A 15,144-nucleotide genomic window follows, 5' to 3' on the forward strand; every position below is an offset into this window, starting at 1 on the left:
CTGAAGAAACACACACACACTCAGTCACCTGGAGCTGCTGCTGAGCCCCAGGTTTATATCAGAGTCCTTCTCACACAGCAGGGCTGAATCCAGCCCTCAGCAAAGCACAAGGAAAAATCTTTCCAGCTACAGCAGTGCCTCATCCTGGGTTTTACAGAAATTCCCCATGAAATCTGCTGGTTGATAGAAAAACACAAACCTACACCCTCCTGGAGGAGCTGGGATAGCACAGGGAGCCCTGGAGCTGCTCCACTGCCAGGCTGCACAAGGGATGGAGCAGGGCAGGGATGGGAGGGAGAAGGGGAGGGATGGGAGGGAGCAGGGGAAGGAATGAGCAGGGGAAGGAATGGCTGGAGCAGGGGAGGGATGGGATGGAGCAGGGGAGGAATGGGATGGAGCAGGCACTGGGGGGTCCTGGCAGTCCCTGCATTCCCTGGAATCGGGCTCAGGGTGGTTTGGACAGCACTGAGGCACTGCCCAAAGGCACAGGAGGAGGAACAGGGGCTTGCAGTGACAGCCCCGAGGAGCTCCATGCAGGAGTTGCACATTTTCTGGAACCCTGCAGAACCATGGAACCTCCTGAGTGGGAATGAAGCCACAAGTCCCATCCAAGCCCAACCCCAGCCCTGCAGAAAACAGCCCCAAAATCCCCTCCATGACCACATCCTGCTTTCATTTCTCTCTGAGCTGCCCCTTACACCTTGCACAGGGAATTGAGCTGCTGGGATGTTTCACAGTCTGCACAGCAGCAGGAATTTCCCCATGGAAAGGGTGGTGAGGTGTTGGAATTTCCCAGGGAGGTTTGGATCCCCATCCCTGGAGGTGTCCCGGGAATTGCTGGAGGTGGCACTGAGTGCCCTGGGCTGGGGACAGGGTGGGGATCAAGGTGGGACTCTGTGACCTTGCAGGGCTTTTCCAGCCTCTGACTCTGATGCATCAAACCAGGACTTGACCATAAACGTGGCTGAACCCTCCAAAGGGGGTTCCCAAAGGAGCAGAAGGATCAGAAAGGCCATGGCTGCCCTTGGGAAGGACAGAGGGCAGGTGAAATGGTTCCCTTTACAGTTTTAGCTTTTTGGGAAGACAGGCTTCCAGAAAAACCAGGTCAAATCACACCAACTCCAACCAGCACGAGTGGTTGTTATTTTTAAGTCTCTGAAGGTCAATGCCTTTGGAGCAAATCAATCTGAGCTGGGTTTGCTGAAGCCCCAGTGTGAAAGCACCCAGCAACCTGCCCAGGGCCAGGGCTCCTCCCCTCATATTCTAAATTGCATAAACCCAAAACCATGTCAAGATGTTGTAACTACCTAATCCTCATCAGAATCACAAGATAGTATTTGCATCTGGCTCGTGGATCAAAGGATTGTTTTTATATAAACAAATTTAAGGCAGCACTCACTAAACCGATAATCTGGAGCAAATGGGCAGTGCCAACATCACCCCTAATGCCAGAGGGATGGGCAGGGGACAGCACCACGGCCAGCACGTCCCCAGCACGGCAGGGAGGGCACACCTGGGGACACAGAGGCCTCTGGGCAGCCCAGCTTTTATTTTATTGCTCCTTGTGCAGCTTTTATCACACTCAGATGTTGTCAAATGCTGACATTTGAGAGGAAAACGTGAGCTAAAAACGCTGATGGGCAGAGTCTGAACCAGCCAAACAAGGAACTTCATGTCCTGCCACTCATTCATTTCAATATTCTGCCTCAAAATCGCCTGCAGAGCTGCCCCAGCCATGGATCTACAGAGCACAAGGAGCTGGAGCTGCTGCAGGGCTGGAGCCAGGCTGGGAGAGCTGGGAATGTTCCCCTGGAGAGGAGAAGGATCCAGGGAGAGCTCAGAGCCCCTGGCAGGGCCTGAAGGGGCTCCAGGAGAGCTGGAGAGGGACTGGGGACAAGGCATGGAGGGACAGCACACAGGGAATGGCTTTGAGCTGGAAGAAGTGGATTTAGATGGGATATTGGGAAGGAATTCCTGGCTGGGATGGAATTCCCAGAGCAGCTGTGGCTGCCCCTGGATCCCTGGCAGTGCCCAAGGCCAGGTTGGACATTGGGACACCCTGGGACAGTGGAAGTGTCCCTGCCATGGCAGGGGTGGCACTGGATGAGATTTCAGGGCCCTTCCAGCCCAAACCAGTCTGGGATTCTGTGATGTAACAACTGTGGGGCAGGAATGGGGCTGGACAGAGTTTGAGAGGGAAAAGGTTCAATGCCTCATCTGAGATAAAAATGCAAATATCATCATCTGCTGATTTATCTTCGAGCCCTCTGAAACTCTGGGGTTTGTAGAACTTTCTCCAGCTCCACCTTCATTCATGACCAAGTGTCTAAATTCCCTTTGGCTACAGCAAATCCTGCTGCAAGAAAGGCACTTATTCCTCGTTGGGAAGGGAGGGAAAAGCAAAAGGAAATGTGGATTTTGGCCTCGGGTTTCAGCTCTGGAGCTGCAGTGTCCAGCAGAGCCATCTCGTGGTGACACCTCCGGTCCCAGAGCCACCCTGGGACTGACTCAATGAAACCAAAGCCAGGTTTGAGTCCTGCAGGGTTTAACCCCACGGGAATGGGGTCCCACAAAGCCACCCACTCACTGACAGGGCTGGGGAATGCAGGGGAATAAACCCAGTGGCTCAAGGAATTAAAAAAAAATGAAATAAAATAAATTAATAGAATTACAATAATGAAAAGAGAGAGGGGAATTGCTCAGCCTGGAGAAAAGGAGGCTCAGGGGGGCCCTTGTGGCTCTGCACAACTCCCTGACAGGAGGGGACAGCCGGGGGGGTCGGGCTCTGCTCCCAGGGAACAGGGACAGGAGGAGAGGGAACGGCCTCAGGATGGGCCAGGGGGGGTTCAGGTTGGAAATTGGGAAAATTCCTCATGGGAAGGGCTGCCCAGCCCTGGCACAGCTGCCCAGGGCAGGGGTGGAGTGCCCATCCCTGGGGGATTTAAAAGCCCTGTGATGTGACACTTGGGGACATTGGTCAGTGGTGGCCTTGATGGTCTCTGAGGGCTTTTCCAAGCTCAGCAATTCCATGGTTCTGTGAATAAAACCCAAGAGGAAGCAGTGATGCCCCATGCCCTGGGTCACTGCTGTCCAGCCTGGGCCCAGCACGGAGTGGCAGCTCCTGGCCAGGATGTTCTGGACTCTGGGATCAGCTCTCCTGGCCATGCCCCATCTTCCTCACACCTGCTCCCTGCCTGAGCCTGGGAAATCAAAAAAGATTCACCCAGAGCAGGCAGGGCTCAGGAATCTGGCTGTCATCACCACCATCCTCACACCCAATTCCAAACCCTGCACTGTCCCAGGAAACATGGAGAAAATTACCTCCATCCCAGCCCATACCCACCAAAAAATCCTGGATTCAAGGTTAAAACTCAAACAGGAGTTTGTGAAGAATGCCAAGCACAGGACTGAGCAGGAGGCCAGGTCCCCTGAGCACAGAGCTGCCCTTTGGTCTGTGCCCACAGTTCCCCAGCAGGAAGCAGCACTGCAGGCACAAGGCTGCTCCTCACCCCACCTGAAACATTCCCCACGAGCTGAGGAACTCTGCTGCAACTCATCCAACATCCAACACCCCCTCCCTCTCACCTTCACCCATTCCCTCAGCTGACTGAAACTGCTGCAGCCTCCAGAGCATCCTGCAAGCCCTGGCATTGCTCAGCAGAGCAGGCACCACACTCCCCTTGCTGTTGTCAAAGGCCCACGAGGTCATAAGAGGATTATCCCAGAATTTACCAAATTACCACGTCCAGCCAGGGGAGAGGAGGAGTAAACTCGTTTTTCTCCCTGGTATTTTAGAAGTTAACCATTATTAAAGCTTTATTCTAGGACAGATTTGTAGGTGACCAAACGATTGCTCATCACATGTCCCTGCTCTTCTCCACCCCTCTGTGCTCACCCAGCTCCATGCTGGGGCCAAGCTCAAAGTTAAACTCGTCTAACTTGGCTCCTGGCTTTAGGAAAAAAAATCAAAGAAAAGCTTGGAGCAGATCTGGAGCAGCTAAAGCCTGACAGGATGGAGGATTAAACCTCTTCTGACTGGGGAAAGACAATCTCAGGAGCACAGACCGGGATGTCAGAACACATTTGAGCCTTCTAACATAAATAAATGAACAAGTGGAGGCTGAAAAGCCTGAGCTCTGCAGGCTGCTCCTCTCCCTCAGCAAAGCCAGGGATGTGAAACTCCTGCTGCTGTTCCCCAAAAACTCAGACATGGAACTGAAACACCAAGACCCCCTTAGGGCCCTGTAAATCTCACCCAGTGCTCAGGAATTCTGGAGCCTCAAGAAATGAAGCTCATTCAGCTTTGCTGTCTTTTTAAACAAATAACAAATAAATTTCATGGAAAAAACAAGCACCATCAGCAACTTCAGGAAAAAAGAGGGAAGAGAAATGAAGACATTCCAGGACCAAATCCTGGCCCTGATTTAGGCTTCAGTCCTTCCCTGCTGGTCCAAGGTGGGAAAGCTGAACAATTCCACTCAGGGCAACTTCCCCATCTCTCCATGCAGGGTCTCGTTTGCATCTTGCCAAAGATTGAGATAATGCTCCTGACTGCCCTCCAGCTCTCCCAAAAAAGGGAAAAACCAATCTCCAAAGCAAGAATAAGAAACTGCATCCCCCCCCTTGCCACGTAGGAGGGAAATGAGCTCTGCTCCAGCAGCCCCATGATGGGATGGGCAGAGAGGGGAGAGGGGGGAGCAGGGAAAACCAGGAGATGCCAGAATCCCTGAATTACTGAGCTTGGAAAAGCCTTCCCTGATCCTCAAATCCAAGCTAAGCCCAATGTCCCCTTGTCCCCAGAGCTCTGAGTGCCACCTCCAGAGATGGGGACTGCAAAGCTCCCTGGGCAGCCCCTTCCAGGGTTTAATAACCTTTTCCTGAAGGAATTCCTCCTGAAATTCTGCTTTTCCCTCCCAATATTTGTGCCTGAGCTCTGCCCACAGGACCCAGCCCTTCTCTCACAGAGTTTGAATTACTGAGCAAACCCAAAAGGCCTCTTTACCCCACCCCAAGATCCCGGAGTTATGGGAAATAATGAGCTGGGATAGCAAGGATGCAAGGCTGGGAGGACACACTTAAGGGATTTGTATTTTAAACCAATATTGGGTAATGATTTGAGCACTGAGAAATCCTGGTGCTGACACAGTTTAGGATCTGCAGCTTCTACAACAAAGGATTTAAAACATCCTCAACTCAAAGGTGTTAACAATCCCCTGTGTTTGTCTGCTTCTGCAATGCTAAAGTATAAATGAAATAAATAATACACACCTGAACTGCCCTAAGTTCCAATTTTATAATAATGTCATTGCCCATTACCATCCTCCCTGCTCCTTTGGTGCCATTTAATAACCATGTCAGCATGGAAAATTCAAAGTTACATTTCCTGTGTTGCAAGGCACCAAATGCACTTCTAAACAAAGCAGATAAATGCCTTAAACAGACCAGAATTCCCCATGCCGTGGTCCTGGAGGTTCTGTTTATTCTGAGCAATCACATGAGCAGCAGGATAAAGGGTTAAAAAAAAAAGAAAACTTCCTCTGAAGAAAATCATCAGGTTACCAAGGGTTTACCTTTTCTACACAGCACAGATAAAGGCCACAAAACCAAACAAAACCATGCAGGCACTGCTGGAGCCAGGTGACAATTCCCACTTGGGCACGGAGGGAACAGCACACAAGCAAAGGGAGCAGGAATTGAAATTGTTCACTGGGAAAGAAACCCATTGGATGACCCCCAAATCTTATTCTTTTCCCTTTTATACACAGAAGCATCTGTTTAAAACTCTCCTTTTCACACAAATAAATTGGTGATGTTCCACCTCAAACTCCTGGGGCAGTTCTGGTGTCCCCAGGTCCAGGACAGACCCTGAGGGACTGGAGCATGTCCAGGGAAAGGAAAAAAACTGGGAAAGGGTTTGGAGGGGCTGAGGGAGCTGGGAAAGGGGCTCAGCCTGGAGAAAAGGAGGCTCAGGGGGAAGCTGACACAACTCCTGACAGGAGGGGACAGCCAGGGGGAACTGGGCTCTGCTCCCAGGGAACAGGGACAGGAGGAAAGGGAAGTTCTGCTGGGAAATTTGGAATATTCCTGCTGGAATGGGCTGTCCAGCTCTGGCACAGCTGCCCAGGGTAGGGGTGGAATCCCCATTGCTGGAGGGATTTAAATCTGTGTGGATGTGATTCTTGGGGACATGGGTCAGTGGTGGCCTTGGAAGTGCTGGGTTTGAGGATCTCAAGGATCTTTTCCAACCTTAATGATTCCATGATTGTAAATATGAGCTGGGCTGGAAAGAGTCCACCAGCAGCAGAGACAGCAGCAGGTTTTGGTACTGTGCACACAATCAGCACATCCAAAAAAAAATCCAAGAAAATAAAGCCTTGGGTCAGAACCATGGGATTGAGCTATGAAATATTTGGGACTGAAGCCCCCAGACAGAAAATGAAGATTCCCACCAGCAGCATCAGCTTGTCACCCACTTTTCTTCTTGGATTTGCCATCCCCCAGAGTGGTGGCACCTTGGGACACTATTTGTGGAGCATGGCAGCCACAAAATTTGGCAGTGCTTTCTGTGAGAGCCCCAAAAGCAGCCAAGCCCAAAGCGTTCGTGTAGAGCACACGATGCTGTGGCCCAGCAGGGACAGCTTGTGTTTCACAGCCTGATGGGCAAAAAGCAACAAACAGGGTTTGACCTCAGTGCTGGCCTTTGAAATGACTGTCCTGAAGCCGTGTCCCAGTGAGCACAGTGCTCCCTGATGTTTCAGTGGCATTTTTTTGGGGGACACTTACGTTCCACGGGAATCCCATCCACGTGCCCTTTGCTCCCTTTGGGCTCCTGGCTGCCGGCCTTGGCATCGTCCTCATCGTCCAGCAGGGGCACATAATCTGTTTTATCCACTGTCTCTCCGACCACATCATCGAATTTCTCAGCCTCCAGGGTGGCTATGAAGTCCCTTTTCACCTCCTCCTCCACGTCGTGGGGTGGCTCCGTGAGAGCATCGGCCAGGCTGAGGTTGTGGTCCAGGTCAGCCATGCCTGAGCACCTCTGCACCTGCAGGGCCGGGCACAAAGACACATTTCATCACCATCCCCCACCTTCTGCATGTCCCCCCTGTGCCTTTACACCACCACAAAGGTTTGGTCGGGGCTCAGGAATGCCCAGATGTTCCTAAACCCTCCCCCCCCTCCGGTGGAAAACAGAAATAAACCGGGATCATCTAAAGCGGGTTTAGCTGGTGGACGTTACATTGCATGGGGTCCTTGATCAGAACTTCCAATAAAAAAATGTCAAAATAAGGCCCAGTACCTGGCCAGGTAGCCACGGTGTGACACTGACTGCAGCCCTGCCCCAGATCTGGAGTTAATGACACCCCTGAGCAGCACAAATGACGCCAGAGAATTTAGTGCTGGCCTTGACTCCACCCAGCCTCCCCTATGGAGATTAGCATTTTACATAATCTCTGATGTATACTTCAGTGCTGCTCCTGATCCCTCCCAGAGGGTCCTGCAGAGCCTTCATGTCCTCAGCAAACCTTGCTAATCCCAGCAAACCCCCTCCAGCCCTGGGATTTGGGAGGGAAAGTGACGTTTTAATAATGTTTACATGAAAAAACCAGACAGCAAAGTGCACACGTAGGCATTGTATCCACAGCTAGGAATTGGAAAGAGAGGAGAAGTAATCACCAGTTATCCCTCCCTCATTTGCATCCCTGTGTTCAATTTAATTCCTGGCACCAAGCTGAAAAAAATGCACCTGAACTGAGTCATGTCCAACCTTCAGGTTGGCACAACACACACCCATCACCAACTCTTCACTTTTTCACTTCACAGCCTTTTGAAGTGATTCTTGGGAACAACAGGCCACAAAACCTGCTGGAATGTACAGAAAGGCTCTGTCCCAGTCCCTCTGCAGCTCTCCCAGAGCCCCTTTAGGTCCTGGAAGGGCTCTGAGCTCTCCCTGGATTTCTCCTTGTCCAGGTGAACATTCCCAGCTCTCCCAGAGCCCCTTTAGGTCCTGGAAGGGCTCTGAGCTCTCCCTGGATTTCTCCTTGTCCAGGTGAACATTCCCAGCTCTCCTGGGACCCCTTTAGGTCCTGGAAGGGCTCTGAGCTCTCCCTGCATTTCCCCTTGTCCAGGTGAACATTCCCAGCTCTCCCAGCCTGGCTCCAGCCCCTCGTCAGGAAAAGCAGGAGCTGCTGACACAGAGCTGCCCGAGGAACACAAGGGACATTTGTGTGTGCTGGGTCAGGAGGGGTGGCCCAAGTGGCCACTGAGCAGCAGCCCAGGCCTGCTGCCTTCCATGGGCTGGCAGAACACAGATCCTCTTGTTCCCAAAAAACAAAGGCTCCTACTCCTTGAACTCCAGGAAATTCTGTGTCAGCACTGCACATACCTACAGGCTCACATTCCTCAGGAACAATGGGGTCCCACTGATAGTGGGGTTTCTGTCCTTCCAGGCAAGGCTGTTATGGAAACTAATTCAGTTCAAGCTCTTCTTTTGAATTCTTTCAACAAGAAAAGGTCAGCCTTGCAGGCAGACCACACTTCAGGCAGCAGCTCGTGGTGCTTTAGATAAAGGCCCTGAATCACAGCTTGGAAATGCAGAGGTGAAAAGTTTGGAGTTCTTCACTCCCCCACCCCGTGCAAGGTCACAGCTGAATGAGTTATGGCCAGTAAAAAAAAAAATATACTGAAATGGTATCAAAAAGGTTTATTTCAGAGTTCCTGACTATTTTAAGACAAACTCTCATCCAGATGTGCACACAACTGGCTGCACCAGCCAGGGAAGGCACTTGCAGAAGTTTAATCCCTGCACTGAGCAGTCTCCTTGAAGGAACAATTGGGGCTCAGAAAGAGGCACATCCCTCTTTGCTTTCAACTCCCAAGGGAACTGATGGCTTTAGGTCAGCGAGTCTCAATGTGCAGAAATGAACATTTAATCATCTTCTTCTGAAAATGTCATTTAGCATCAGCAAGAAAAACAATATTTAGATTTCCCAACAAGCACGGAGTGACTGAGGCTGGAAAATTCCTCTGAGTGCCTCCAGTCCAGCCATTCCCTCAGCACTGCCAAGGCCACCCCTGACCGTGTCCCCAAGTGCCACATCCACATGAATGTTAAATCCCTTCACCAACGGGCACCCACCCCTGCCCTGGGCAGCTGGGCCAGGGCTGGAGAGCCTTTTTGGGGAAGGAATTTTCCCAATTCCCAACCTGAGCCCCCCTGGCACAGTTGGAAGCTGTTTCCTCTTGTCCTGCCCCAGTTCCCTGGGAGCAGAGCCCCACATGGAGTGGGCTGCACCCCATGGCAAAGCTGCCATAAAACACATGGAACCTGGGGCTTTGTGGCACTAAAAGTGCTGCTATTTCAGGTTTACACAGGAAATAGGACACTGGAGTGATCTACTTTCTGGGGGAAATAATAATGAGGCTATGCAGCCTGATCAGCAGGACATTTCCTTGTCCATATTTAGCTAAATAGGGAATGTAGCAACCATGTATAAAAATAAACCAGTGTCACTAAAAAAAAAGCCATTTTAAATAGAGAGTCTCAGACACGGCTGGAGCACCTGGCACAAACTGCAAGGATCCCTCCTGAGCCCAGGTGGGCTCCAAGGACAGCCCCAACACCCTGGGAATTCCTCCTTTTCCTCCTTTTCCCTCCCTGGTGTTACAGCTGCCAAACGACACCAATTCCCAGATTCCCAGGGCTTGTCTGCTAACCAAGGCAAGAGGAAAATGAGGATATTGAAGGGATTGTGCCCAAGAGTAGACAGCAAATCCTGGAGCATATTCATGTGTTGAACAGCTTAGAGAGACAGATGCTGCCTACCCCACTGCCCTTCACAGAGAACAGAGCTGGCTGGGGAGCACTAAAGACTCCTCAGCAAGATGTGCCTCAATCCCTGCCTCCACAGCAATGGAAATCTGACATTAAAGAGCACAGGGAAGAGGAATTCTGGTATTAACCTAGGGATGAAAGAGGAAAACTGAGCAGTGACAGAGATTTCTGAGAGCAGAGGGTTAAAAATGCTCTGAAATTCCTTCCTGGAAAGGGAGGGACTGCCCAGGGATGTTTGCAGTGCCCATCCCTGGAGTGTCCAAGGAACACCTGGATGTGACACTCAGTGCCCTGGGCTGGGGACAAGGTGGGGACTGGGCACAGCTTGGACTCAGAGGGCTGGGAGGGCTTTTCCAGCCTCAGGGATTCAGAATAATTCCTCAGCAGTGGGAAAGCTGCTGAGATCCTCCTGGCTGTTAAATCAGCAGAGGGAGTGGGTGACAAACCTGGCTCCAGGTTTGGATCCAAGAACAGCCTCCATGGGAGGAGTCTGCTCCAAGGAAAGGTGTGGAAGGAGCAGGAACAGCCCTGCCAGTGCCACAGTGACAGCTGCACTACAGGCAAGGAGAAGGGGTTTCCTGTGACAACACATTCCAGGAAATCTTCAAATTACCCCTAAGCAAATCAATCATGTTCCTTGAAGTCACACATTATTTTTACACGGGATTGTTTAGATCTCTCCTGTTCCAGGCACAGCTGATCTGTTACACTCAGGGTTTGCTCCATCTGTTCTCCACATTGAGAATCTCTGTGTACTCACTGAGTAACCTGTTTGTTGGGATAACCAAAATCCATCACTCCTCAGCTAATCTCAAAGATTCAGCAGGGTTATTTCAATCCCTTGCCCACATCACACACCTTCCATCCTGCTGTTTTGTTCCAGCTGTTCACTGGATTTGAGTCCCAGCTGCCCCATCCCTGGGAGTGTTTGGGTTGGAAGGACCCCAAAGCCCCTCCAGTGCCAGCCCTGCCATGGCAGGGACCCCTCCCACTGTCCCAAGGTGCCCCCAGCCCTGTCCAGCCTGGCCTGGGACACTGCCAGGGATCCAGGGGCATCAACAAATTCCCAGGGTGTCGAGAACTTCCCTTCACCAACTCCTCACCCAGGTTTTCCTTGCAGTGACCCCCTGGAACAACTTCCCAGAGCCATCCTCCCACTCCCCACCCTCTGCAAAAACCAAAACCTGCAGGAGCCAGAACCTCCAGCTTCCCATCCAGGGAAAAGTGGAATTTATTTCCTGAACTCTGTGCTTCCATTTTGCAGCTCCCCTGACTGCTCTGTTGTGTTCCTGCCTCCAGGCACGCACAGGCTTGGAATTTCAAGTTATGATCAGTCTGACCCAGATTTTGTGTCTTGTCTGAAGACACAGAAAGAGGAGAGCAGGCACAAGGATGCTGCCCAGAAAATCCAAACACAATTGTCCTCAGGGCAGGACCCTGCCCCAGCTCCCTGGCACTGCTGGCACAGGGAATTTTGCTTTTCCCAGAGGAGCACACCTGACAGGGACAGGGACAGGGACAGGGACAGAGCAGCCCAGCAGGCTCCTGGCAGCCCTCCAGGGCTCCATCCTGCTCCAAACTCAGCCCCTGGGCCAGCAACCCTCGGGCCAGAGGGGGAGGAGAGAGCTGCTCCATCCAGCAGGAACTGTGAATTAACATTTCCTCACTTGTGCTGCTTTAAAGGAGACTCTGATGCCCAAATTCCTGACAAGCACATCCATTACTCCATCAGATCCATTTGCTCCTTTAAAATTAGCTCCTAACTCCATTCCAAATTAAATGCCTGGCTGGGAGAAACAGGGACAGCTTGGTCATAATTCCCATTTCTCCTGGCTAAGTCAGGTTGCTTTTCTTAGCTGGAGCTGTTGGGAGCACTCAGCCATGGATGCAGAGAGATCTGCTAAGTCATCCTCCTTGCCAGAGTCCTGAGCCCATGCAAAGATTTGTGCATCCATCCTCCCAAAAGAGAGCACACAGGGACCCACAGAGCCACTGACCTTCCTCACATTCCATGGCTGGGCACAAAAATCTGAATTTTTTATCATTTTTTGGCACAGCCTGAACCAGTGGGATGCACTTATTAATTGTTTCAAAGTTAAACCCAGCAAGAATTCTGCTTTATGGCTGTTTCTGGAGTCACAGGAAAACCCCACAAATCACCAGAAGCTTCTCAGAGACAAAGAGATGGAGGATGAGAGATCTTTAATAAAATCTTAAAAAAAAAAATCACACTCAGCTCAGCTGCCCCAGACCAGCAGTTTTTCCTGGATTCCAGAATTATATTCAGGAATCAGGCCCCTGATGTGCAGGTACCACCTCCTGGCAGAGTTTTTTTGGGATGCCCCTGACCTGCTGGACCAGCCCAAGCACCCGATGGCATCATCAAATCAGGATTAATTAGGAGATTCCAGATATTTCCACAGCAAAATCAAACCAAATTTCAGCTTGGAGGTGTTGTTGAGACCACAGTGAGCTGGGAGAGCAGACAGGGAGGCAGCACATCAAATATTCCTGATTTCTAGTGCAAGTTTGGACTTCCAGCAAATGAAGATTTCAGGTAGAGTCAGAACCAGGTTCTCTTTCAGACAATCCATAAATACAGCAAGAGATTTCCCAGCTATCATTGACAGGGCTTAAATGATTTCTGCCCTCCTGTGGGAAGGACAAGAGATGGGGCAGGACCAGAGGAGGCAGATTTGGGGACAAAGAGAGCAGGTTTGGGACATTTGATGATTTGAAGCTTGGACTCCTAAAACAGACAAAGCACTTGCAGAGTTGTTTCCCTTCTCAACACAAACTCCCTGAACCTTCTGGCTCACTTGAATTTCTCAGAATAAATTCAGTCAGCCCCAGAGCATCCAAGCTGCTACAGAAAACAAGCCAGAAATGCACAAGTAAAGAGAAAACAGTTCCAATTGCCTCCACAAGGGAACACAAGGACAGCACAGGGATTTCCAGTCAAGAATCCCAGATTCTCCTTTCCAGGGCCTGAAGGGGCTCCAGGAGAGCTGGAGAGGGACTGGGGACAAGGCCTGGAGGGACAGCACACAGGGAATGGCTTTGAGCTGAAAGAAGTGGATTTAGATGGGATATTGGGATGGAATTCCTGGCTGGGATGGAATTCCCAGAGCAGCTGTGGCTGCCCCTGGATCCCTGGCAGTGTCCCAGGCCAGGCTGGGCAGGGTTTGCAGCAAACTGGGATCGTGTCTGTGCCATGGCAGGGGTGGCACTGGGTGACCCTTGCGGTTCTTTCCAAGCCAGGCCAGTCTGGGATTGCAGGGCTGTGACCATGCAATGGCTCTGAAGGCTCCTGCCCATCTCAGTCACCCCCACAACCCCTCCATGGCCACACAGCAGGCAGCAAGGTTTAACTTCCCACTTCAGACGCCTTTAATGACGTTTCAACACCATCCCAGAGCCGAGGCAGAACCCGAGCCCCGAGTGCTTCCTCCTCTCACTGTCTGCTCCCAGCCACTTCCCCCTCCCTGTCTGCATCTCCCTCCTCCCACTTCCCAGCCCTCACTGCTGCTCCCACCCAAGAGGGGAAATCTGAGGCTCCTCCAGGGTGTCCATCAATTGTGGGCTTTCATTCCTTAGGGGATGAGCCATTTCTCTGTTTCAAGCATTATTTCTGCTGTTGTTGGTACTGCAAATAAACCCAGCTTGCTGCGTGTGAGTTAATGATGATTCCTGCTCCATAATCAGCAGCATTTTCATCAGCTCCATTTCCCTTAGGAAAGCACTGATAAAGCCAACGAGCTGTGCCTTCCCCATCATCAATTATTCAGATGCCACAGGAATCAGCAGAGCCAGGCAGCACACATTCCCCCAGCACTGCTGCCTCCTTGGCAATGTTGAAAAGACACTCTCCATTTCTGGAGATTTGATCAAACTTCTATTTTCTTCCTGCCTTGCAGCCACTCATGGCTTGGAGAGCTTACACTTCATGGGATGATTTGGTCTCCAAGGATAACCAGGCAGAAATCCCACACTAGCCAAAGGCAAGCTGAAAAACGAGCTCCTAACTCACTGCCAACTCCAAAGCCATTACTGAAGGTGGCCTGAAGGCTGCCAGGCCAACATTTCCCAGCTTTCCTACAGCTGTTCCCACCTGCTCATTTTAGATGTGGATACTCACTCATAGTAAAATTATCTGTATTTGATTTAAAAAAAAAAAAAAGAACATTTTTTCTTTAATGTAAAGGGATTTTAAGGAAAGTGCAGGACCAGAAGGACATCAACCAGGATGACTCAAGGCTATTTGAGTTAAATTGTGGTTTGGTTGCTATGGGGGTGTCAGTCAAAGGTTGGACTCTGTGACTTTGAGAGTCTTTTTCAACCTTCAAGATTCTGTGAAATTGCAGAGTGCATTTGAGGAACATCACACAATCCATGCACTGCACAAAGAAGAAGCTCCCAACACCCATAAAAACTGCACTGGAGCTGCAAGACTGCTGCAGGAACTATGGAAACCCCAGATCCCAAAAGGACAATGCACATTTAGAGCTGGAACGACCCCACCACGACAGGGCTGCTCCAGGAGGGTTTTTCCAAGGAGCTCAGCCTGATCCCAGTGAGGATGGATCAGTGGGTGCCCCATGCAGCCTCTCAGCTCTGCACCTGCCCCCACCCTGAGCTGTTCCCAGAGTTCAGGGCTCACTGCACACACTCTGTGCCCAGGCAGGGCACATTTCACAGGCACTGTGGGCCTTGAGAGAGCTGGGGCACTCCAGCATTTCCCTTCCCCAGAGCTGGGGCACAGCCCCAACACAGCCAGGCTTCCACTGAGCAATCACCTGCACAGGTAAGAACTCCCCTGCACATCCCATCACGTCCCACTGAACATTTCCCTCTCTCACAGCTCAGCTCCTGAGAGGAGAGAACTGATGCCAGCAGTTCTGGAAGGTTCCAGGTCTCCACACAAAGGGATCACTGTGGCCAGGGCTGTTATTAGCAGAGGAAAGGGGAGAGAGAAATAAATACCAGCACTTCGAGGAATTCCAGTGGCAGGTAACATGCATATTGCATGTCCCTGATTAACATTATTTTCAACTCAGCAAAAGCAGTTTAAAAATAAAGCCTACATTCTGCACTTATGCAAAATAAAAGTAAATTAGCTGGAGGCAGATCTCTGTCAAAGATCAAGGCAGAAGGAATATCCAAGTGCAGGAGAAGCAGGGAGAATTCCTGTTTGAGTGTGGCTAAACACACACACACACATGTGCAGGTACCTGGTACCATGGAATGGTCCCAGAGCATGGCTTGGCTCTGGGGGAATCTTAAAGATCATCCAGTGCCCATCATCAGGG

General features: G+C 50.9%; 1 protein-coding gene across 6 annotated transcripts in view; it reads right to left on the bottom strand.

Annotated features, from left to right (window-relative positions):
* Nucleotides 1-15,144, bottom strand: part of MAP4 (microtubule associated protein 4) — a 133,655-nt gene that overhangs the window by 83,277 nt on the left and 35,234 nt on the right. For all 6 annotated transcript variants that reach the window (XR_015806768.1, XM_088173325.1, XM_088173249.1 and 3 more), the window contains exon 3: nucleotides 6,784-7,045. Coding sequence is in view for 5 of the 6 variants with exons in the window: in XM_088173325.1 (XP_088029451.1) it covers nucleotides 6,784-7,027 (244 nt within the window). In the remaining variant the exon portion in view is untranslated. The remainder of the gene's footprint in view (nucleotides 1-6,783; nucleotides 7,046-15,144) is intronic.

The sequence above is a fragment of the Sturnus vulgaris genome, chromosome 1 (assembly GCF_052056855.1).
Source record: "Sturnus vulgaris isolate bStuVul1 chromosome 1, bStuVul1.hap1, whole genome shotgun sequence".
NCBI lineage: Eukaryota > Metazoa > Chordata > Aves > Passeriformes > Sturnidae > Sturnus > Sturnus vulgaris.